The 24,599-nt window shown below is 38.1% G+C and overlaps 1 protein-coding gene across 33 annotated transcripts in view; it reads left to right on the top strand.

Annotated features, from left to right (window-relative positions):
- The window catches only part of NRXN3 (neurexin 3), a 1,710,573-nt gene that overhangs the window by 1,680,595 nt on the left and 5,379 nt on the right, over window positions 1–24,599 (top strand). For 4 of the 33 annotated variants that reach the window (XM_067027969.1, XM_067027967.1, XM_067027968.1 and 1 more), the window contains one exon: window positions 20,851–21,075. The exons of the other annotated variants lie outside the window; for them this stretch is intronic. In XM_067027969.1, the coding sequence (XP_066884070.1) occupies window positions 20,851–20,960 (110 nt within the window). In that variant the 3' untranslated portion in view covers window positions 20,961–21,075. Of the gene's footprint in view, window positions 1–20,850; window positions 21,076–24,599 lie in introns of those variants that run through there. 33 annotated transcript variants of the gene reach the window in all.

Raw genomic sequence — 24,599 nt, 5'->3', positions numbered from 1 at the left:
TGGTCATGAGAGACTGAAGACAGCATCCAAATTCTAGGTATTCTTACATCTTGCAGAGCCTATTAGTGAATGAGTCACTCAACAATTTTTTAAAGAAACAGATGTTTCCTCAAAAGGTGGTGCTGGAGGGCTTCCCTGGTGGCGCAGTGGTTGAGAGTCCGCCTGCCGATGCAGGGGACACGGGTTCGTGCCCCGGTCCGGGAAGATCCCACATGCCGCGGAGCAGCTGGGCCCGTGAGCCATGGCCGCGGAGCCTGTGCTCCGCAACGGGAGAGGCCACAACAGTGAGAGGCCCGCCTAGCCAAAAAAAAAAAAAAAAAAAAAAAAAAAAAAAAAAAAAGGTGCTGGAGAAGAGAATTGCATTTTGGCGATGGTAGTGAGTAAGATATCAAATATCGATCTACTTATAATTTACACAATCGCACACTTTAGAGAAAACACATTCCTTCTTCTCCACCACCACCTCACCATCACAGTCATTATCAGTTAAGTCATTGGATATTTGACCTTAAAGTTGAGGGTCGTTTCCCCGGTGTGATTAATGATTTTGAAGGGAACGGTTCGTACACGCTCTGATTTTTTAATACTTGCCCCACAGTAAAAATTTGTGCTCCTACAATTGGAATAAAAGAAAAACGCTTTGTACTAAGACTGTATAATAATAATTTTGTGTTTATTATATATATTCTATATTGATTATAATTATTAATTATTATTACAGTAATAAAGAAATACTCTTTTTCCTAAAAGGAAGTAATTAGAAATATATTCCAGGATGACTATCGCCACCACAAGAGTTTTCTAAGTCACACTTTGGATTGCTAATGGCATCCCACCACTGGGTTAGAATTTCAATATTCTTCCTATCAATTGGGAAACAGCAGTTTTTCTTTCTGTCTGTCATTGTCCATGTATGGTTTCCCTTCTGCTTATAAAAATCTATCACTCCTGCTGCCCATTGCACTTTATAAGATTACTACTGATTACCATTTAGATTTGTTAAGTGACATAGCACACTTTATGGAGCCAGTAGGAGCCAGTAGCCATCAAGGTCGATAGAAGTAGCCTGACTCAATTATAAATGAATTATTTTATCACCCACACAATGATCAAAGCATGTGCTGCTGCAAAAGCTTAGTTCTAGCCCCTGAATGAAAATAGATGATAGATAGACAGATAGATAGATAGATAGATAGATAGATAGATAGATGATAGATATAGATAGATAGATATAGATATTTAGTTCTGTGGGATAACAGATTTTTCTGAAATTTTCTTCCTTGAGAGAGGTTGCTTGTAAGCATCTTTTTCAGTGGAAAAGAGCTGAATTGTGTTATCATCCACACACCCAGCCTACCGTGGCCACAGAATCCAATAACTTTTCTCTTAAATGAAGGCGTCCGCATATCCACAGGACTGCTTACTGTATTTCATTTACAATGCACTGCTTCACTCAACACACTCTGAATGAAGGAGATATGCTCCATGGCTTCAAATTCAGGCCCGTCCTCCAAGCAGGGCTTGTTTATCTGTCTGCAACACACCTGGAGCATTTGAAAGACTAGTGATGAGGTTCATTCAGGCTGTAAAAATGTGCTGAGCATCATGGCCGCTTCTTCCGCAATGGCCTGGCAGGGAAGGGTGGAGAAGACCATTGTTACCACACAAATGACTGTCGATTTGCCTCTGGTATGACTTATCCAGGGAAGCTACATCATTTTAAAGTCAGTGAAGTTATAGGGAACATTTATGACTATGGTACTTTAGTTGTAACTTTGGGAGACTAATAAGTTTGCAGAGAATAAGTTTGGAATCCAGAAATAGTTTGTTCTATTTCTGGGTGAAAAAAACAAAGGATGCTTTGTACTTACATAAGATCCTTCATCTGGCCACAGAGTTTGGATTCAGACTCAAGAAGTGGGCTTGGAGTCATGTTCCCTTGGCTCTGAATAATGAACAAAATGAACAAATGCTTTTCTCTTTTAATTTTAGAATGGAGGCACCTTTATTTCTGAAATTATACTCAGCAAAGCCCAAAACGTTTGGTTCTTGTATGATAGAAGAAGAGAGTAAGAGAGAATAGCTTGATATATGACTGTGTTTCTTCTGCAAGTGCTCAGTTAGAAAAGGAGGCTGGTGATGCTCAAAAGGAGGATGTTGCCTTTTACAAAGCCTGGGAGTTAGAGCCCATAGGCCTGAGAGCCCTCCCAGACCCTTGCCTGATGCCACTGGCCAGAACCAGGGAAAGAAAGTCTTGGTTTACCATTCGGTGGCAGAGATCCACCCATAATGCAATGGAGGAGGATGAGTCTGCTTGTCCACTCTCTATAAAAACTCTGTACTTACCAGAGTTTAGATTAATGTAGACACAAGCAAAGTAGCCTCTCCTTCTGGCCTTAATGGTCTAAACCACCTTGTTTCGTTGCCCACCTCCTAAGCCATTTAATCTAACTTGCTCAGTTAACTGTTCGGGCAACTTTGTGAACTTTGTGTGTTAGCTGGTGTTAGCTGTAAGCCACCTATTTTTAGTCCTTTCTCTCATTTCCTTCACACCGATTGATGAAATGGGAAGGAGGTTGAATAAGCTTACTTTCTTTTAAGATGACACAAATATTAAATTGACAGATAAACTCCTCGGAGGTTTCAGTCCGTTTCAGGAAACTGATGATATGAGGTCTTTAAGCGTCGACAGTCCTATTAGAGAGAGAGAGAGAGAGACCACCAGGGAATCGTGAAAAAAAGAAAAATGAGGGAAATGTCTAGATGCAATAGGAAATTGGGGGTGTTGAGAGCATTTTAAGAAAAATGCTTGCTTTTTCACCAGCGGTGTCGTTTTGTTCAAAGGGACAAGAAATTTAGTACTTTCTCTGAAGTGTAATAGAACTGCAGACCTATCTCTAAAACTTTTACTCTTTTACGTAATCTTGCCTTTACCCAAGAGCTAGTGAATGAGGGTTTTCCCAGGAGAACTGGTCATGCATAGGATGTTAATGCAGGACTGGGTCAGGCTCTGGGGTTTCATGCATGCAAGATGGGAAAACTCTTCATTTGGTTAGATTAAGGTGTGTGTATTGTCCAGGCTTCTGGGAATCATAAAAAGTGAGGATATAGCCACAGATTCCTTAGATATCAGGTTTCTGAGGGCCTCGACATTGTGTCTGGTTTTATATTTTTTATCTTGCCAAGCGTGATTTCTCTAACTTCGCTTAATATGTCTGGAGGATGAAGCTCTTTCCATCAGGCACAGCTCTGCCACTCTTAAAAACATTAAGGATGAATTTTCCTTGCTTGTACCTGCTATCCACTAGAGACTAAAAACTGATAATTTGGCTACTGGCAAAATTCCACTGTAACAGCTAATAGAGTGTTTTGGAAGGATGCCAATGGCAGCCAGATTGAATTAAGTACTTAAACTACTATTTAAGATCAGTTCTGCAGTTGGGGACTTGAAATCAGCGGCAGATTCACCTTCTAGTTTCCAGCTTACTTTGTGTTTTTCATGTCTTCTCTGATTTCCCCGCATTTTTATCTCAAAGTGGATTCTCTCTCTCTGTCTCTCTCTCAAATACATTCATGCTAATGTGAAAATGTCATAATACCTCAGAATTTAACATGCACTTTCATATATGTTACTTTTTGCCTTCTAGATATATTAATGGTATTACGAGATTATTTATGTTAATGATATTCATGGTTCAACAGAAACACTAAAGGAATCACAGTATGTAGTATCTTGTAAGTTGCGTTGCAGACCATGGCAGGAGTGGAGAGCTAGATATTGGAGACATGGGCTGTAGCCCTGGCTCTAGTACTCCGTGTCTTCAGGACCTTGAGCCAATGCCTTACATTCCCTGCAATGTAGTTTCTTTACCTTTAAACCAGCGGTTCTAAACTGAGGGTGATTTTTTTTTTTTTTTTTTTTTTTTTTTTTGCGGTACGCGGGCCTCTCACTGTTGTGGCATCTCCCGTTGTGGAGCACAGGCTCCGGACGCACAGGCTCAGCAGCCACGGCTCACGGGCCTAGCTGCTCTGTGGCACGTGCGATCTTCCCAGACTGGGGCACGAACCTGTATCCCCTGCATCGGCAGGCGGGCTCTCAACCACTGCACCACCAGGGAAGCCCTGAGGGTGATTTTTGCCCCTAGGAGACACTTGGCAATTCTGAAGACATTTTTGATCGTCACAACTGGGGAGGTGCTATTGGCATCTGGTGGGTAGAGGCCAGGGATGCTGCTAAACACCTGTGGTGCACAGGACAGTCTCCGCAACAGAGAATTATCCAACCCAAAATGGCAGTAATGATGAGGTGGAGAAACCTTGCCTTAAGATGTAAATAACATCTACCCCACTCATTACAGGATTATTATGGGGCTCAAATATAAATGGAAGTGGCCTTCCATTTCTGATATTAACTCTCTGGTATTGCATAGATGGATGCCAAAATTGAATCTTAAAAGGAAAATGGATTTATTCTCCTAGGCTACAATTATATATGAAGCTATCAGATTAAAATATATGAAATACATCCATTGCAACTTGCTCCACAATTTTATGGTTTTAAACCAATTCTCTAAACATAAAGAGAAACAATGAAAAAATATTAATCTTAGAAGAAACCTAGCATGCAGTGACTAACATAGATAAAGGAAATTGGAATCCATGCAACTAATAGACTTTTCTATTAGTGTACAGCCATAACACATCTTTCCTAATAGAAGCAAGCCCGAAATGATCAGTTGTTTGGATCACATTAATTAACATTCAGCTCTATTAGATTTGCACCTGAGGTTGGGTTCATTTTACCAGTGCTGATGAATATCAAACTTAACAATATCTGGCCACATTATATTAGAATAAAATATGTTTTACATTGAAGGCAAATTTTAGACTCAACTCTTAATAATGGCCTCTTATATTAACTCAGATAACTAGAGATAGTAAAAGAATGAATTAAATTCCAGTGACTCAGACTACAATATATGTTATAGTAGTAATGAGAATTAATCCTTTTTGTTGCTTTTATTGTGCAGTTGCCTCATAAGTTTATATATAACTCTAGAGTTTATGAGGCATTGTTACAGATATTACTTCTTGCCTTATTTTTGTAATGCAGTCAGTCCTCTTAAAAATGTAGCTTGGGATCCATGGATGAGATCTGAATGTCTTCACAAAATTTTATTTACATAGACATTTTTATTGGGAAAAAGCACACAGTCTCCATCAGCTTTGCTTTGCTTTGTTATCCAAAAACATTGAGCGATCACCCTTAAAATAAAGGTTCATCTCCTCCTAAATGCTTATTTTTACCAAGTTCTCCTTAAATGACACTGTATTTGTTCTATCAGTATATTAGCAAATCATCTCTAGAGTACCAACTGATCAATAAATGTAAAATTCTTAATTGACATACATGCAGATTTTTTTGTAATTTAAAGATTCCAATTGGAAGCTCTGCCATATAGCTAAATTGAATAATTATGCAAATGCAGTACAATATTATTTAATTGGACCTTTTGGAATGAAAACAATCCAGGTGTGCAAAGCTCTTTGCAATCTGGAACAACTATTCTAACATATATCTGCCAAGTAACAACATCTTGTATGTAGACAGGAAGAGGAAAACAGCTTTGGCTACCCTCCCAAGAAAATCTACATGAAAGAATGTTGTATGCATTGTGGTACGTAGATTCTCAGGTTTTCTGTTATAGAAGTACCACTGTGTAAGAACAGCTATATAGACAGACTAGAAATCCAGAGAATTGGTAAATAAACAGACTTGTCCCACAGCCACCAATAATAATAACAAATGCTCTTAGCCCTTAAGAAACATAACAAAGAAAACACAGAAATCCAACATTTCTTACTACTGCTGAGATTTTAAGTACCACTGGAAAAGCAAACCCCATTACAAATGCTGACATTTTTACCCAGAGCCCATTCTCTTTATTTTCTTATTTCTATCTCTGCCACCTTTCTCATCTGATAAGGGATTTCCGAGTACCGCTCTTATAACCCTAAAATGAGCACAGAGTATTTACAAGATGCCTCCTCTGACTCTCTGGGAGGGCCCAGCCCTTTTAACCTTTCCCTTTCTTGAACCAACCATTTAACTGTATATTATTTGCTGCTCAGCTTCACAGCTAAAGACACAACGTTCTACATGAAAATGTCACTGCTGAAAACATGCAGTGCTCAAAACATAGTCGTGTGTCCATGTTATGTGTCCATAACTCCTTTATGTTCCGGTAAAGACTATGACACTCAGTGTGACACAAAAGGGGCCAGTTAACTATTTTACCAAAGGTGGTATTCGAAGTTAAAACTAAATAATTGAAAATGACAAAATGAAAATCAAACTCAGAAAAGTTTGCATTCATTCCCAACCATACTTGACCGGGACTTGTAGATTCAGATAGCCCTTATCATCCTTGGGCACATTTCTCTTTTCACACCCTAATTTCTTCAGAGAACAAACAGAATCATGGTAACTTCCCCAAAACACTGAGACTACCTTGTAGGATCCCTTTCAAAAGCAAGAATATTACTCTCGGGCTTCCCTGGTGGCGCAGTGGTTGAGAGTCCGCCTGCCGATGCAGGGGACGCGGGTTCGTGCCCCGGTCCGGGAAGATCCCACGTGCCGCGGAGCGGCTGGGCCCGTGAGCCACGGCCACTGAGCCTGCGCGTCCGGAGCCTGTGCTCCGCAACCGGAGAGGCCACAACAGTGAGAGGCCCGCATACAGGGAAAAAAAAAAAAAAAAAAGCAAGAAAACTGGGCCATTTTAAAATATCTTCTTCGGCACCATAATACCTTGCAATGACATGTAAGAATAAATGTTAATATTACTCTCAGAATAGTTGTTTTTAACTTTGAAAAAAATTCAGCATCTGAAGGTTTCAGTTTTGATATCTCCTCACACATTCTTTAGGCTTCTGTTGTAGGACTCGTGGCCACTTTTGCTCATAGGGAGCTCCTTTTTGGCAGAGCTTTTCTTCAAGGGGCTAGAAATGTGGTGTGTAGGATGAATTGAATAGCTACATCCCAGATGACACAGTTGAGGGATTGAATGGAAGAAATTTGTGGCAACCAACGTAATGATTCAAATTGGAATGTGGCCATGGCCCCGGGGTTCATATTTTTCTTCATAAGCAAAGTGGTTTGGGATTCAGTGTAAGCATAGGCAGTTAGGGTTTCGACACTAAACCACATCCCTGCACAGAGCCCATGGGTTTTCTAGTTGATGATCGTAATAGTTACATAAGAAATTTGACAGTGACAGCAGGGGAACATCACCCTATCAGACTTAGCCACTGTTAGGAGGATGCAGTTTAAATCCTGGCATGCATGGAATAGCCTATCTGTGAATGGTTATGAAAAACAACATAGTACGTTTCAATCAGAACTCAGTCCTTTGCAATTGATTTTCAAGTTGCCACAACTCTGCATCCTTAAGGTAGAGTCCTTTCCAGTGAGATTTCCTTCTAATGTTATATAGAGAAAAAAGTTACTCTTCTCAGTAAAGTTCAGTTGGATGCTACTAACAGTTCAGAGAATTTGGACTAAAGTGGTTCTGTGCGCTGGAAGGAACCCACTGGCAAATGACAAAGATGCTAAGTGCGATGTGTAGCTATTGTTTTCCAAGCTCATGCATTCCCGCTCTGCCTTCCCAGTTGGCTTTCCTGCAGCATCCAGTTCCAAGTTTAAGATCACAGGGTCATACTTGAGTGGCTCTCGTAGAAACTCTTGCCAACTGACATCTGATACACTTAAGGGTTGTTAAAACCAAGAGCCCTTCTTCGGCTAGGAAATGTTACACTTTTAGTGTCATCCTGGTTTGTGAGTAAGTTCCATCCACTATTCCAGACAACAAATAAAACTAGCCCACGTGACACAAAGCTACCTGTGATACTTTCTAACTATGCTTTCAAAATCTATGTAGCTTTCTTTTATTTGGCCACCATTACAATACCAGCTATCCAACAGAGAAAGAGCTGCTTGTAGCTTTAGAATACAGATGGGTAATTATTGTGATGCAGTCTCAGAAGACCTTGGATTGAGAGCTCCAGAGAACATCATACATCTGAACACTAGCACAGTACAAAAGATAGAGGCGTAGAGCTTTCTGAAGCAATAAAAGTCAGCCATACCTAACACTTTCTTCTAAAAGCTGGAGTTGTTAGATTGAACATTTATCATCGTTTATGTATCACCTAAAAAAAAAAAAAAAAAATCCCTGACCCACTAACTCCTATGCTGCCTCTTTTGTCTATTGATCCGTTGGTGCCTGATTTCCATATAGAACTCTGCCAATGGCTAGTCTCTACAGTGGGAAATCAACTTTCAAACCTTCATCCATCTTTGGATTATTAGATTCCCTTATTTCTCTGCTCAACATCCCGTGTATCCAAAATAATACTCTTAGCACCCTATCCTAGGATTTTGTCATCTCACTGCAAGAAACACAGAAATTATTACGCCTTTCTAGGACCCATTAAGGAAGGAGTGTTGTGAAGTGGCTAGGTAATTGACTTTTGATTCTTAAGGGAAAAGGCAACATAAAACATATGCTTCCATTATGTAAAGACATAGAGTTAGGTAAACTAAATATAGTCAGTTTAAAATATTTGAGAAATGATATTATTGGCTTTGGAAAATTTTTGAGCTTCATTAGCAATAGCAATGACCTTCCTTAAGTCACTGGTTCTTTTAAAAGATCACCCTATCTAACCCTTACATTTACAGGCAATAAAATGGGGCTCAGAAAATTAAAGTCACTTACTTGAGGTTACATAGCCACTAAGTAAGGTTGCCTCCACGCTCTGCTTCGTTATGTCATGTCTTTTCTAGGAAAGTCAGGAGAGCTTACTTTCTGGACGTTCTGCTTATTAGCAGGATGTATAACCTGTGGGAAAAGACACAACGGCATTCGATTTTATTTATCTCTCTGGTTTCTCTGGAAACATGTTGATTAGATACTACCATCCTTTTCTCCTTCAAGGCTTTCTTTGGGCCACAAATGGCGAATGCCACTTCTTTACAAAGTTGTTCTTTTTACCATTAATTGTTCTTTTGTGTTACTTTCTGTAAAAGTATCAGAGTTATTCTTCTCCAGAGACTTCTAGGTAGTTGAGTCCTTGCTATTAGATTCTTTCTATCTAAACTAAGGAAATGAGTCTTAAGGACTGTAGGTTAAACAAATCTCTGCAAATATGAAGGCTCTTTAGAAGCTAAAATGCACAGACACTCAAAATGCGGTATCTTTCTGTCTTGACTTGTACCCATTAGCCAGGTCCACAGGGAAATCACTTTTTATTTTTCAATAATTATTTATTGGGTCCTTATTATGTGCTATATGGCCACATTCCTGTACCTCTTCTCTCACTGTCTTTACCTATCCGGTCAACACTGCTCACAACATTAAGTAGCGGTGACCAGGGACAATTGTCCACTGTGTGCTACTGTCCTGTCCAAATACTGGCTGGCTTCAACAGAACTGAAAGGGAGAATAGGGCTTATTCAGAGTAGTTACAAATGCTGTTCATAAGCACAGGGGTAACTTGCATGGGGTTATTGCATAGGCTGGGCAGGTCTTGCATTACTCAACTCAGAGGGGAGACTCTTTACATGAACTACAATAGGAACTGCATGCCCTGGAGCTATACAGTGAAGGAGCCCTGACATTTAAGCAGACAGATAGATACAGGTACCATAACAGTATGTTCTCTTGTTTCTGGCTGAATAATATTTTCAAGGAAACAAGGTACCCTCATCTGCAAGGAGAATTTGTGTTGAGCCAAAACAAAACCAAAGATGGAGCTGATATGGTGAGAACAAAATGATTTGTCTAAGTTTTCATGATACTGCTCCAGCCCTGGATTTGCTTAGTGGCTTCGACTACCTGTTCCTTAAAAAAAGAGAGAGTAGGCATGACCTGTTACTATCAAAAAATTCTACCTGGTGTCCAAGATAATAAGGATTTTCCTAGTGAGGACTGATATATTTTGTACTGAATAACTAAATAGTATGTAATTTAAAAATGTAACATTTTTCAAGTAAGAGAGACTCCAAAAGCCTAGCCCTAGGTTACATGATTTTGCAGAGATAATGCTTAGCACTTTAGGAATTTTAAGTTTCAGCTTTCAGTAGTATCCATCCATTTGAAAAAACAAATATGACCTTTTGGCTAATAGCATTGGGGGAAACATTGCTATGGATTAGTACTATGAAACAGAAATAAAATTAATGAGCAAACATTCTAATGGAGTCACTGCATGTGAGCATATTAAACTTCTGCATAAAAATAGAGATTGTAAGTGGGTTTCTAGGTTTCACCATTCTGACGTTCTTAATTAAACATGGCACCATTGCTAAAGATAAAACCTTTAATGATTCTCAAATCTTTTTTTTTCTTTTTTTTCGGTATGCGGGCCTCTCACTGTTGTGGCCTCTCCCGTTGCGGGGCGCAGGCTCCGGACGCGCAGGCTCAGCGGCCATGGCTCACAGGCCCAGCCACTCTGCGGCATGTGGGATCTTCCCGGACCGGGGCACGAACCCGTGTCCTCTGCATCAGCAGGCGGACTCTCAACCACTGAGCCACCAGGGAAGCCCAAATCTTTTCTTTTTTAATAGATACCTCATATGGTCATCATATGTAGTGTGAAAACTTAAAGATCAAGTAACATATTCATCTAAAACAGCATAGGGAAAATATATCAGGATCTATTTATTATCACCATGGAGAAATAATGTTGGAGACCACGCTGAAAAAAGATGATGTGGTCTGGCCAAGGAGATTTTAAGTGACCAGATGACTGTTGGCATTTCTGTTTTCAAAGCTGGCTATAACTCTTCCTCACTTTGTGACCCTAATCTGAAGCCAGGCTCGTGTCTTGTCCTCATCCTAACACCATGTCACTCTAGCAGACATGGTAGACTCCATGGTTCTGAAAGGACACAGTTGGAAGCTAATTCTTGTGTCTTCTGTCCTACCTGAGACTGAGGGTAGCATCTGTGCCTGTTTGATGAGTACAGAGAAAGCCATTTTTCTTAACACTTTAGAATAATTAGTGGAGCCTACCAGTTTGGGGTTAAAATGCAGAATAAAAATAATAGGGTGTGAAAAAAGAACAATGTGATGAGATTCTCCAACTGTTGGTTTATAGCGCTTTTAAAAAATGTTTGCATGGAGTCAATGACGGATTAGGATATAGTATGAAAGAAAACAGTATGGGACAGAGATATTCAGAGAGCATTTGTAATTTGATAACTCAGGAAAATAGCAAAGGAATCAAATCATTTAGACTATTTTGATAGGTACTTCATAGATAACTGAAGCATCCACCACATTGCATTCAGACTAGGTGGAATATCCAAAAACATTTATTGTGTGGTCCTAAAATTAATGTATTAGTAATTATTAATTAATTATTAATTAATTAATAATTATAATTAAATAATTATTAATTATTAAGTAGTTTCAATGTGCCAGTAAGAGATTTATTATTCTTATAACATTTCTGAAAGTATGTATATGTGTGTATATATATATATTTGCATTTTATAAAGTGCTGATATAGCTAGCATCTCCTTCTATTAATTCAATATCCAGTGAAGTTTATCTCCATCTTACTAACAAGAGAAGTTATGGCTTAATTCAAGGTCATAGAGAGTGGATCACAGCCTGGATTTAGTCCAGGTCTTTTGATTATGTTCTCAACGTGATTTTGCATAAAAGCCCTTTGGAGAACTTTAAAAAAAGCAAATATTCAGACACTGCCTGTCATCCCATCCCCACTACCTCCAGCAGAGACTGATTTAGTAGGTCTGGCTTAAATGACCTGAGATTGTACCAAAAAAACCCTCAGAGCCCCTCTGAATATTTCATTGTGCAATAATGATTTCAAGGGCGTAAGAGTTTGAAATAAATCTGTGGAGATCCTGGGATCTCCTGTGGAAATTGTTGTGCCTAAAGATTAGCTTGTTTATAATTTCCCATACTCACTGAGAACTGAATATTTAAAAACATCGTGGTTTGCAGTGGCATTGTGGTTTAATGTAAAATATATAGGATTGAGTTTAGTCATGGCTATTCAACTTCCTAGTTGTATACTTTGAGCAAATTAACTTCTTTCAGCCCGAGTTTGCTGATAATGTAAGATGTAATTGAAATGATTAAGTGAAATTAAATATTTAAGGTGCTTAATACAATGTCTGACAGAGAATAGGTTCTCAATAACTCTTAAGAACATGTCCCTCTAGAAGTAGTTTCTGGTTAATTTAGTGTTTTAACTATAAAATTATAATTTATATTTTCTTTCTCTTTTCTCATATTTGGGAGGATCACTATGTCAACCATTTTATCATATGCATTTGTCCCTAAGCATGTATCTTTACTAATCTAGAGACTCATGTGCATTGAGTTTTTGGAATGACTAGGGAATTTATCATAGCTTCTCTCTAATCTACAGTAGTTCTGTTTACAAAAATTAAAAATAAATCTCATGATATGTGTCTTGCACATGCAGGCATCTCTGTAGTGTTCTCCTCTCTGGTAAATCAGCTGCTTGAGGCTCAGGTCAGACACAGTCAAAGCCATGCAATAATGTTACATCATCTTGGTGTCAAATGTATGAGTCTTGAGCAAGCTTTTCATGTTGTTTGCATAGTACTAATTTCCACTGAGTATAAAAAAGCCTTGGTGTTACTGACTTATGAACACTGTACATTCCTTACAATGAAGATGGATTTTAGGGGAAAGGAGGGTGTTTTCAAGATATGGTGAATTTTATTGTAACATGTCATCAAGTTCAGCTATTTCTTGAGGACAACGTAGTGAACTTAAGGGCCCTGCAGAGAGGAGGCAACAGGTAGAATGCCTAGCTGCTACCACTAAAAAAAATCACCAGCACAAAGAAAATGATCAGAATTCTGGTCATAATGACAGACTAGATGAGCTTTTGTGGAAAACAGAAGCAAAATAAACCTTCTTGAATAATTTATTACTCTAAAAATACATTCATAACATGTCATGGTATGAGTTCAGGAAAAAGATCCCACTACTGCTGGGTTCTGCTGTCAGCGGCTGTAGGGCCACAACAGGCAAACATAACCAAGTACATTTTCACTACCCTGATCACCAGTCCTCCCACTAATTCATTTGGTCCATTCCTTCCTATTGCCTGAAGACATGCATCAAAATCTGGCAGCTGTAGGTCTGACTCTTCTGTTTATTTTATCTTTAGCTTTCACAACTGCAAAGGAAAGCCTGAGTTTTTAATAAACATCCCAGCACCAGTTTATGAGAGGGAGAATGACTTAGATAGTGATGTGGTTTTTTCGGAAGGCTTTTTAAGCCAGCTGTGGGTGAGAAGGTCCAATTTGCATTGGAACTGCTAGCTAGAATTCAGGGAAATCCCATCTGGTTTAGAGAAGAGTAAAAGAAAATAAAACAGAATAGAGGATGCAATGCTTCAATAGTTAGTTTACAAACCATTTACTCAACACCTTATGTGGGAATGGCACCGTGCTTGGAGCTACGGAGCTCTGCAAGAGAGAAAAGTAGACTGGCCTCCCTTTGCAAGGTGTTTTCAGGCTATTTGAGACATTGTTCCTTCACTAAGCAGTGATGTCCTGAGCTCTTACCAAGTGTCCAGCACTGCTTCAAGTACAGTGGAGAATGAGACAAAGTCTCTCATGGAGCTTATATTCCATTAATAAATGGGCATGAAACAGCTAGTAAATACTACACAGAGAATCACGAGGGGACAATCAGTTAGTGAGCAGGTTGCTTACTACGGAAGTCATGGAGGACCTCTCTGAGGAGTAAAATTGGAGGAGAGACCTGAACCGTCAGAAGGAACAAGCTAGGCAAAGAATAAGAAAAGGAGTGTTCTTGGAAGGGAAGCTAGAGAGCATGGCCAAGGTCTGAGACATTGTGGGTCAGGGGCAGCTGTAGGAGATGAGATGGGAGTGGTAGGCAGCTAGCAGATCACAGGGGACTTTCACAGCGGGTCACGGTACAAAATTTGGGTTTGGAGAATTCTACCTTTGAGGATTTGAAGCAAGACAGTGACTTGATCTGTTTTATATAGTATACTTTTAAAAGATCACTTTGACTTCATTATGGAGAATGGATTTTAGGGAGCCAGAAGTGGAGGTAAGGAGATCAATGGGGAGGCTATTGCAGAATCCAGGCAAGGAATCATGGTGGCTTACTCTAGGACTTGGGTGATGTCAGTGGGAGAAAGTCAACGTGAGGAATTTGTTGCCAAAGTAGAGTACACAGAACCTCCTGGTACACTGGATATGTGGAGGTGAGTTGGGGTAGGCGCTCAAATATCATGACTAATTAGGGGCTTGTACACCTGGGTCCAACCCAAAAGATGGGAAACCTAGGAGAGATGCAAGTTTAGGAGGAGAGTAAAGTCCAAAGTTCTCTTTTAGCCGTTGTGAATTTAAGGTGCCCCTTAGATACTGAAGTAGAAACATTGAGTAGACAGTTGGATATGGGAAATTGGAATCTGAGAGGAGGTTTGAACTGCAAATCATAGTCATATAGATGGCAGGTCTTTACAGCCAAGGGGCAGGATAGGATCACCCAGCCTAGGGCCACACCTGGGACCAGCCATGAAATGGAGAGATAAAGGGTCAGAACAGGAGGAGGAAAGTTGGAAAAATCTTGGGCTATTCAAGCTAAAGGAAGAAAGTATTTCAGACAGAGCTTTCATTTCTGACTGGCACACAGGTCATTTTTATATGGATAAAATAAATCTTTTATATTACCTACTGTCTTGGACTTTAATAGAATTATAAGCACCTAACAGTTTGCAAATAATGAGCCATATGCATATATTGGCCCTAAAAATCCACAGAGAAGCAAGGTTAAGAAAAGGAGAGCAGTTGCTAAGTTCATGGCTTTAAGCTCTATTTACACTGCTCTTTCCCTTTGTTTTACTTCATGAAGATATTCAATGAAGATCACTCTTGATTAAATAAATTAGTGCCAACAAGGATAACTCTTTTGAATCCCACCTAACTTCACAAAGCAGAGATCCAAGTGCTGCAAGCTGCTCTATTTTTGTAGCTCAATTCAACAAATATGTACTGAAGACCTGTGGTGTCCCTGCTCTATGTTAGATGGATTAAAAAACACAAAATAATTATAAAGATTCAGCTTGTGCATCAAGGAGTTTATAATACCCTGAGTGAAGAAAGACTTACTTATACTACTACCTGATTACCATTAAAACAAATAAAAATAAGAATATTAATTCCTGGAAATTTTTTCATTGAATTTTCCCTTTTGTGCATCTTAACCAGTATTAACTCTTTTGGCAGAAAAGAGCTAAAATACTACCTGGACCCTCCATTCCCTCATATCCTCGTCTTACCCCACAGTTCTAATGCCTGTTGGGATATGTTTTCCCAGGGAATTTGATGAGAGTTCCACCCTTGTCACCATCCTCTTTGGTCTCCTCAGTAGCACCAAGTAATGCTGAACTCATAGAATATAGCAAATAACATCTTTCTGCATTTGAGTTGAATATTTCATAGTTTCCAAAGTAATTTTACTTAAATTTACATACATATGCGAGCTGGAAGGACGAGTCGTCCTGATTTTATAAATGAGCAAACTGAGACTCCAGGGGTTGGGGTGAGGAGTGAGTGACTTGTCTCAAGTCATGTGGTTTGAGAGGAAGGGCTCCTATGAAAACATATCTCAATATGACCTCTAAAGAGCTTAACTCTAACCCACAGAAGAGTGAAACAAAGTAACTGTAAAATTACATACATATATAACAAAATTTCACCACTAAAAGATGAACTAATCAAGCTTTAAGAACTTAGCACTATTGGAGGGGTAGGAACAGGGGTTCAAGAGAGGTAGTAATAGTTACTTGGGTTAGGGTTTTTGACTGAGGTTATTATTTGTTTGATGCTGAAGCAGTTGCGCCAAGCATCCCACTCAGAGTAGCACTGATCTCAATTGTCTGAGACTCGGCCTTCTCTGAATATGAAACCCTCATAGCTGATGCTATGGTCAGCTTTGAAGAAAACAGTAACAAACATTTGAAGAGCTCTTTATAATTTATAAACACTTTCAGATTCAAAATCTCAGTTGTATAAACTTACCCTTTGAGGTAGGTTAATTGACCAGCCATTATAATCGCCATATTACACATGAAAAGACAAGCTCAGGGAGATTAACTGACTTTTTCAGTGTCCTAACAAGCTAGCATAGTAGGTGATACAACCAAGACTGGAACTTAGGTCTCCAGACTCTAACATTTCTATCCCATATACTAGATTTCAGGTACAAGGTGAGCCACTTTGGTGATGTAAGATTTTAATGCTTTTATGGAAGCTCTAAGCTAGTGTGGGGTTAAAAAAAAAAGCAATTAATGATATTAATTAATTTACTCATTCATTAGTTCATTCAATAAACATTTGAGTGATTATTAGTATCCTGGTTGGCAGGAAAAATATAGATAAAAAGATGCTATTCTTCTCCTAAAGTTGTGAGTGTAGCTGAAACGGAGAAGAAAACAAATTAAGTGCAGTGGAGTGTTGGAGCCAGTAAGAATCTGTACAGGATGCGGTAGGTTCACGGAAAGGAATGGAGATTTGGGGACAGAATTACAGATACAAGTTAAGGGTTTTGTAAATACATAGGGAAAGAAGTCATTAATGTAAGGTCCTTCCATGTGTAAACATTCTATTCTACCAGGTTTGAAAATGCAATACTACCTTTTGTAATGTTTTATCCATTCTTGTGAATCTTCTTAAGTATGAAAAATTACTCTCAATTGGGCAAGCAGATCACTGATACAGAAATACAGTTCTAAGTATTGGGCTTGATGGTGTTCTGTGCTCTCTTCCATCTTGGACGTTTAGTTTTTCTCTTTCTCCCTATTTACTGTAATTAGGTGTGTAACATGTTTGGAAACAGATAGTACAAGAACTTCTTACTTGGGACATTTTTGTTCAGCATTAAAAAGAAAATGTTAAGTTTTTAATTTAGAGATAAATACCATGTTTGAAGCAGTCTTCACTCTTTCTCTGAGCATCACCCATATCTGAGGAAGAGGTTGTGAGAAGTTGGGGTAAACGCAGGGCTCATTCTGTAACACAAGTGACAGCCATCCTCACATTACTAGGATTTGACATCCAGGCATAGTGTCTCTGTTTTTTTTCGAAGCCAAACCATGATTCAGAACTGAGCCATTGATTCTCTCAGAAGAATCCCTCCCTTTATCCCACAGATGCATAACATATCAATCAATGAAAAGGATTTGGGGTATTTCATAGGAGGGACAGATGATGAAGAGATTTATCTCATATACCTGATGCAAAAAACTTGAAAATTCTCATTAAGTATTTGTTCTCCAGACTCCTTTTTAGCCTTCCCTGATTACATTTTTTTAAGTCTTTCCCTGGTGTTGTACTCTGATTTCCAAGAAGGTTGCCTCATCCCTCCTCTTTCCAGTACTTTCGGTGACAAATTTAAAATATTTAATGTTATGCAAAATAATTCATTTGGACCTTCCTCTTGAACCTCACCTGTGCACACTGAAGACAATGTCCTTATCAAGCAGGACTCACTCTCCCAGAGAGGTGGGTTTGCACCTTGAGTTCCTTGAGTATTCTTCCAGCTTCTCAGGCACAAACCCAAGCAGTTTAGAAACATATTTCTTTGAAACAAGTGCACTTTCCAAGATGCATTCTGAGTAATTCCATCTTATTGCATTTGATGTTCTTAAAAGTCTGATTTTGCATTTAGACAGGGTTATTTGGACATGGTGGGATAAAAATGGTCCCATCAAAATATGCTGTTTCAAGCAAATTATTGTATTATTTGTTCTCAATGGCAAATATAACCCCAAAGCATTCTTAACACTCAGTAGAGGCATAGATACAGAACCATGCAGTTATTGGTAATAAAAACCTAGTGAAGATATGTAATGAAAGATGAAAATGAAGTTGTGACCTGATTATGAGCTACTGGCAATATTATTTTCTATCTTATATTAGAAATCAAATGAGCTTTGTATATATTAACTGATGGCTGACTTATAAAAATGTGTAGGCACTGATACAGTGTTGTGTTTGCTTCATTTGAAACTGTGGCTTCCATGGATTTAAAAAATACATATTTTATTTGCAAAATGACTACCATAAATTTTGGTATGTTCAATTGTTTAGCCAGTGATTTCCAGAAAGTAAGTGGTGTCCTACTTGTATGAGTTTTAAAACAGGCAATTTTGAAATAGGTAAATTACTCAGTAGAAACATTAGGAGACTCAAATTGCTGATGTATCTTCCTCAAAACACCTCTTATTTTCCAGGAGTATGTATATACTAGACATATCTTATTCTTTATAAGTCTCACACTTAGACCACTTATGTTTCCTACTTAAAAAAAATGCCTATGAAACAAAAAATAGCCCATGTGAATGTTATTAAAACTAACTTTGTCCTACAGAAGCAATTTGATGCCTTGTGAGGCAATCTGTACATTTATAGGGTCATTTCATTCAATAAAATTCAATGTTAAAAGTATAATTATTCAAAAAAATTAACTAAATGGCAACAAGGGTTTTTCTTTTCCTCTATTGTTGGGATTTTTTTTTCCTCCTCCTAAAACCTCCCAGCTGCCCTTTGTGAAGTTCCTAGAATAATGGTTAACATTATAAAACCAGAGACTAAAAATCTTGGTACGGACTGACCCATGGGGACACGTTACTATAATTATTTTTAAAGTAAAATAATAAAAGGGGCATCCCATAAGGGACAAAAGTCTGACTCATCCTCACAATTTATTCTGTTTGTCAAAGTCACCCCCAAAATTTCGTAGGAGTGGTTGGAATTGGCTCAGAACCAGGGGCTCTCAAGTGTCTTACCTTTGTGGTTCGCCTACCTGGGTTTCCCAGTCCTTGGTTGAACATTAATGTTCCCACGGGGATAAAATAGTTAATGTAATTCTTGTGATCTCTTCCGGTAGAGGCTGAGGCCATTTCTCAAACCTCCTTCCCCATGTCCCTTCCACGGTATCTTCACACGCACAAACACACACACACACACACAGTTTGTCTCTTTTTTCCTTTTCTCAAGGTTTAATCGAGCATTTTGTTTCCCACGTGGTCTCTAGAAGACTGGCAGTTTCCCCCAATGTCCTTCAAATAAGCCGCACTCATTTCCTGACTATCCTGTAGTTACTTTACTGCCGCTATGCCACTATGCTCTTTAGAGTGGAGGAGTGGAGGGGGTTTTGCCTCTGTTACCTAAAAAAAGCTGTCCATTTATCAGGTACATTTAATTACCACAGTTGTCACCCATGTGCCCTGTCAATCTGGCCAAGCCCAAGAACATGTATATGGAGCAGTATTAATTATAACCCCTCTATGTCTTACAAAATTTACCTTCTGAGGCTATGAATGAATATGAGCTAAATTTCCTAGAGCAGAGCCCATGAACTCATGTGTATTTTTACCTCAGTTCCTGCCACTACAGGCTCTACTTCAAGCCCCAACACACTTACACATATACATGCACATGCTTACAAGAATGTAATTGGCGCAAGGCCTTGGGATGACCTTTGCCCCTACTGGAAAGGCATGAAACTAAATCCAGTACCTTTCTCCTACTCTCAAATTGGTTTTTGTCTTGCTGACCTCTTCCCAACCCTAACTTGCTGGTCTGTTTTTCTATTTTCCCTAAATGCAACTTACTTTAAGCATGTATTAACTTGGTTAACATTCCTGCAGTTAAAGGATAATAGACAATTACCCATTTGTCAGTCTTCGCCTCTTTCTTCTCTCTCAAATGTCTACTTATGACGTACATCCAGACTGCACGCCCTTTTTATTTTTTTTTGAGAAGCAAAACAAACAAACAAAAAAAAACATTTTTAAAGAAAATGCAAAATTTCTTTTTAAAGAAAATGCAAAATTTGTTTTTAATGTTGGCTGTCACCAAAAGGGGAATCGATAAGCCAGAAAATACAAAACAACAAAAAAAGTGTCCCCTGACTGCTCTGTCTGTGCCTCCTCAGCGTGTGCATCTGGTTGTTCATCTCTGAAAGTGTGTGAAATACTCTTTTCTTTAAATTATTTTTTGTTCTTTGCTCCCTTCTTGTTTGGGAATTAAGTGCTTTTTGTATTATATATATCTATCTGTATATATATCAATGTGTTTCTTTTTAATTGCTAGATCTTTATCTTTAGATTTGGTTTTATCCAAAACTATGACAAAAAAAAAGTTATGAATTGTTTTCTGCAACTTTTCCCCACTCCCTCTTTAAATGTGGAACAACTTCAGCTGCAGAATCCCCACATCCACATCTTTCAAATAAGCCCAGTCTCACTAGAATCACACGTACCATGGGTGGCATGGGGAAGACAGGTGATGTCATTCAGACAGTACCCTTTCTATAGAGGGAAGTCATGTGTGTCCCAGCCAGTGGGCTCCCTATACAGCTTTGTCTTTCGATTTGAAGATCTCCACCCCCTCCCCTAACTCTAGATGGGGCTGTGTGCCTGCCGATGAAGTTGTTCAACTTGAATGCATAAATCTAGTCTCCTTGTTTTTGCTTTTAACCTTTTGATCATTATTATAAGTATTACTATTATCATTTTATGTATTTTGGCTACTTTTAGTAGGGACAAAAGTTTAACTGTTTTTATTATTTAAAAATCTTTAATGAAACTGTAATGATTTTTGGAGTAATTGCATGTTGAAGAAGTTGCAGCTTAGGGTGTGTGAGATTGTCAGTGTTAGAGTTCTGTTCTTTATTTCTGTAGATGGGCATGTGTAGGCTCATTTGTTTTTGTATATTGCCCATCCCTTCCTTACAGCCAGAAGCTCTAATGCAGCTAGATCACTCCGTGCCGCCCTTACATGGACATGGCGACTCACTTACACATTTACTCCCATCATCTTCATCTCTTGCGTAGTACACTCATAGATATGACCCTACCCTTTCTGCATCTTTCCTTCCCATACCCCTCCTTTCTTTAGCATTGTTCAAACTTATGTGCTGTCATCCATCCCCTTCAATTAAAGAAAGTCTAAAACTTGTCAAAAAGACAAAAAAAAAATTAAAATTAAATATATATCTGAGAACCTATAATAATGCAGAAGTTCATTCAAAACCCTCAAGATTCATAGATTTTTTTAAAGGCAAATTATAAAATTAAACAGGTTTTTAAAATTTTTTTAAATCATTGCAATCAGAATAATTTCAGATTCAAAACTGATGCTCTCCCAAGCTCCTCAAAGTAAAAAATTTGTTAAAGTGCAGATTTTTTTTTTCTTTTCATGTTATGTGGTGTGGATGTATGTGTTGTTGCCTCCCTGTATCATCCTCTGTTGTAAATTATTATATTTGAAAAATTAGACATTTTGCTCAAAAGTTTTTAAAGAAATGACAACAAAAAAGCAAGTTACAAGAATGTGGCAATTCTATTTGTCCAAGAGCATTCTTACACAACTTTCTTTTGTAAATTTTTCTTTCATGCCAAAAAACATGCGGGCAATTTGTTGATGTAAGTTGACTATAAATTAATACAGTATGCTTTTTTTAAGTTAAATTATTTTGTCTATATGGAAATGATTTCTTTATTTTTCCTAAAACAGCCTCTATTTTTTATTTGCTTTTACTTTTCTTTTCTGTTCTTATGTTGTGAATGCCTTGTTGATGTTATTTGCTCTTTCCCTCTAGTTTACTTTGAACCTGAAGTTGATTTCATTTTCTACTGTGTGATTTTGAAGACAATATTAAATATTTTATTTCATTTGTGTCTATTTGCTTAATTTTCACTGTTATATTTTGTGCTGAATTGCTTCTAATGATCAATGTGAATTCTACTCTTGGTAGAAGGGTGTGGGTAAATTGTTCTTACCATCCAAAGGAAGCCTGGCCTCTTTGCCTGAACCAACTTTTAAAGCCTTGAAAGCAATGGTAGGCTCTACAGTGGGATATGAAATTGGATACAACCTACAGGAGGCCTGTACTCCAGAAGAAAGTTAGTTGAGTTAACTGCAAATGTTATCAGTGGTAATACATCCTAATTTAACTCCTTAGAAAGCATTTGGGGAAATCAGTCCTTTATTTTCCTTCAGCAAAGGGGAAATAAGGTACTCTCAAGTGACTATGGTAGAGTTTGGTTATCCAGGATTAAACTATCACCATCACTGCAAGCTACAAAATCACTTTTACTGAGACTAGAGAAAGAACTCCAGAGTTTAGAGTATTGTCCTATTATAATGATGCCTTCCAGAGTATACGACTAACTACTGGTGAAAGCACACCCGCACGCTGTGAGCACCCAAATCTCTCTCTCTCTCTTTCTCTTTTTCCTTTTCCATTTCTATTAATATTTGCCATTTCTCTCAAGGATTTAAACAGGTAAGCTTTAAAAGGACCCTAAGATTCTACCCACAAGAAACATGATGATTTTCCCATCTAAAGTTTTATTTAGGAAACGTCTCAGGTAGGTATTGCTATTTTGTATGACTCTACGGTGAGAATACTCCTTGACCTTGGTCAGTGTTGCCTTATCACTTCAGGAAACACACGATCGGCAAGAAGTGCTATATAATTTTTAAATAAAGAGATTACTTGCTTCACTTTAGTTTTAGATATTAGTATTACTGTTAAAGAAATATCAAACTGAAGAGTGGATAAGGGATATGTTCCCAACCCAGCAGCTTCAATGAGTGCACTTTATCTGCCTCAGTTTATATGATTTTATATTGTTTGACATGTTGGATGATACTTTAGGTTTAAAACTAAGAATCTCCTCAATGGACTATTTTATCTAATTGAATTGAAAGCTTTTACTTTTGTTGAGGATGCTATCCATAAGTCCATTTGATATAAGGCTTATCATTTATTTTAAATGCATGCTCTTGGGATTATTATAAATCATTCTTCAAACTCTGCATTTAAGATAGCCTTAATAATCTAGATCCTATATTATTATACTTATACTTCAGCATATGACTACTACATAAAAGAAGGTCAGCAAAAAGTCAGCAATGATTTCAGTGTTTATAGGCCCAAAATATTAGTAGAAATGATACTAGTAACTAGAATTTTGGAGTAGCAGTTTCTGTGCTAAATACTTAACATGTATTATAATTAACATTAACATGCATTATTATTATTCACATTGGTGGCTTGAGATAGGCTGTGTTATTATTCCCATTGTACAGAGATTTTAATACATTTGGCTAACTCATGGCTGGTAAGCCACAGAACTGTGATGCTAACCTGCGTCTGAGTGACTTCAGAGGCAAAGCTTTTAACCAATAGGCAGATGAAAAACTCCACTAGACATTCCTTCTTTTACAATGTATAATGACATCAAGGGGCTATAGCTCATCTTACCTGGGTGTATATTGAAAAAAATAGAATCTGTTGCCTTTCAGAATCAAACCCATTTCAGATAAACTAGGGGAAAATGTCCTACCTGGAGATTCTCATCTCATTAAAATGCTTGTTAAAAAGTTAAGCCCCTTTGAGATACTTGAGTTTTTCTGCTGTCCTCTCTCCAGGGACTTGCCATGCCTGTCTGTGACTATTTTTTCTGAGGCTGGATGCAGAACAATTTCATGGTTCCAAGCTTCCAGATATTGATGTGTTGCATCACAGAAGTACACACTTCTGTGGCACCAAATAACTAAATGAATATCATTCAATAACTAATTTTGTGGGGAAAAAGATGATTTCTCACCATTGTATGTTAGTTTCCCAGCAGAGAATGAGAAAAATGCAAATAAGAGATGAGGTAAAGAACCTAAATGTAGATAAAAGAAATTCAAGGAATTGGAGCATGGTGTCCTCTCCCAGAGTCTCACTCTTCGGTGTCATTGTTTTTCGTATTTTTGTGACTTCTTCCACTCAGATATCTCCAGAGAGGCAAAGGTTGGAGCCATAGTGAGACTTTGTGCTGCTTTTCTTGTTTTTTCAGATGACCCACTACACCATCATCACCTACAACATTCTCACAGTTCAGAAGACTTCTATTAAATTTTTAATATACTGTCTTTTTTGATGTCAGAGAGCCCCTTTTGCTGAATATCAGCCCTAGACACATGAATTATATATCTATAAATACACTCATGAAACAAAAAAGCAGGGCAGCCTTCAGGGCTAAAATAGACCTTTTATATCCCTAGTGATCTCTCTGGTTTAAGGAAAAGCACAACCCTGTCCAAAAAAGGGTATATATTCCTGATTTAAAATGTTAACTTTAAGGAATATGGGTAGTTCTTATCCAAACCAAAGAAAAATTCTGGGGATGGAATAGGAAATTAGAGTTGGGATGGATTACAGGTTTTGTAGTACTCTGCCTGCAACCCCTTATGACCTTAAACTTGTTGCTTCTATGAATACTTTCATAAGCATAGACATGTAGTAGATCACTGATTTCACGGTCTTTGGGCAGTGAAAAAAAAAGTATCAGCTGCTCCAACATTTCTGAGGAAACTCACTTTAGATTAATACAAATAAACATGAAATCTTAAGTAGCCTTCTGCAATCTAAGTCATTTCTAGTAAGGATCTAATGATGGGAGAAACACATCCTTTACCTCCTTAT

This window comes from Kogia breviceps, chromosome 3, assembly GCF_026419965.1.
Source record: "Kogia breviceps isolate mKogBre1 chromosome 3, mKogBre1 haplotype 1, whole genome shotgun sequence".
NCBI classification, from domain to species: domain Eukaryota; kingdom Metazoa; phylum Chordata; class Mammalia; order Artiodactyla; family Physeteridae; genus Kogia; species Kogia breviceps.
Note: the sequence above shows the minus strand (reverse complement) of the source record. Positions and strands in the feature narration are given on the sequence as shown.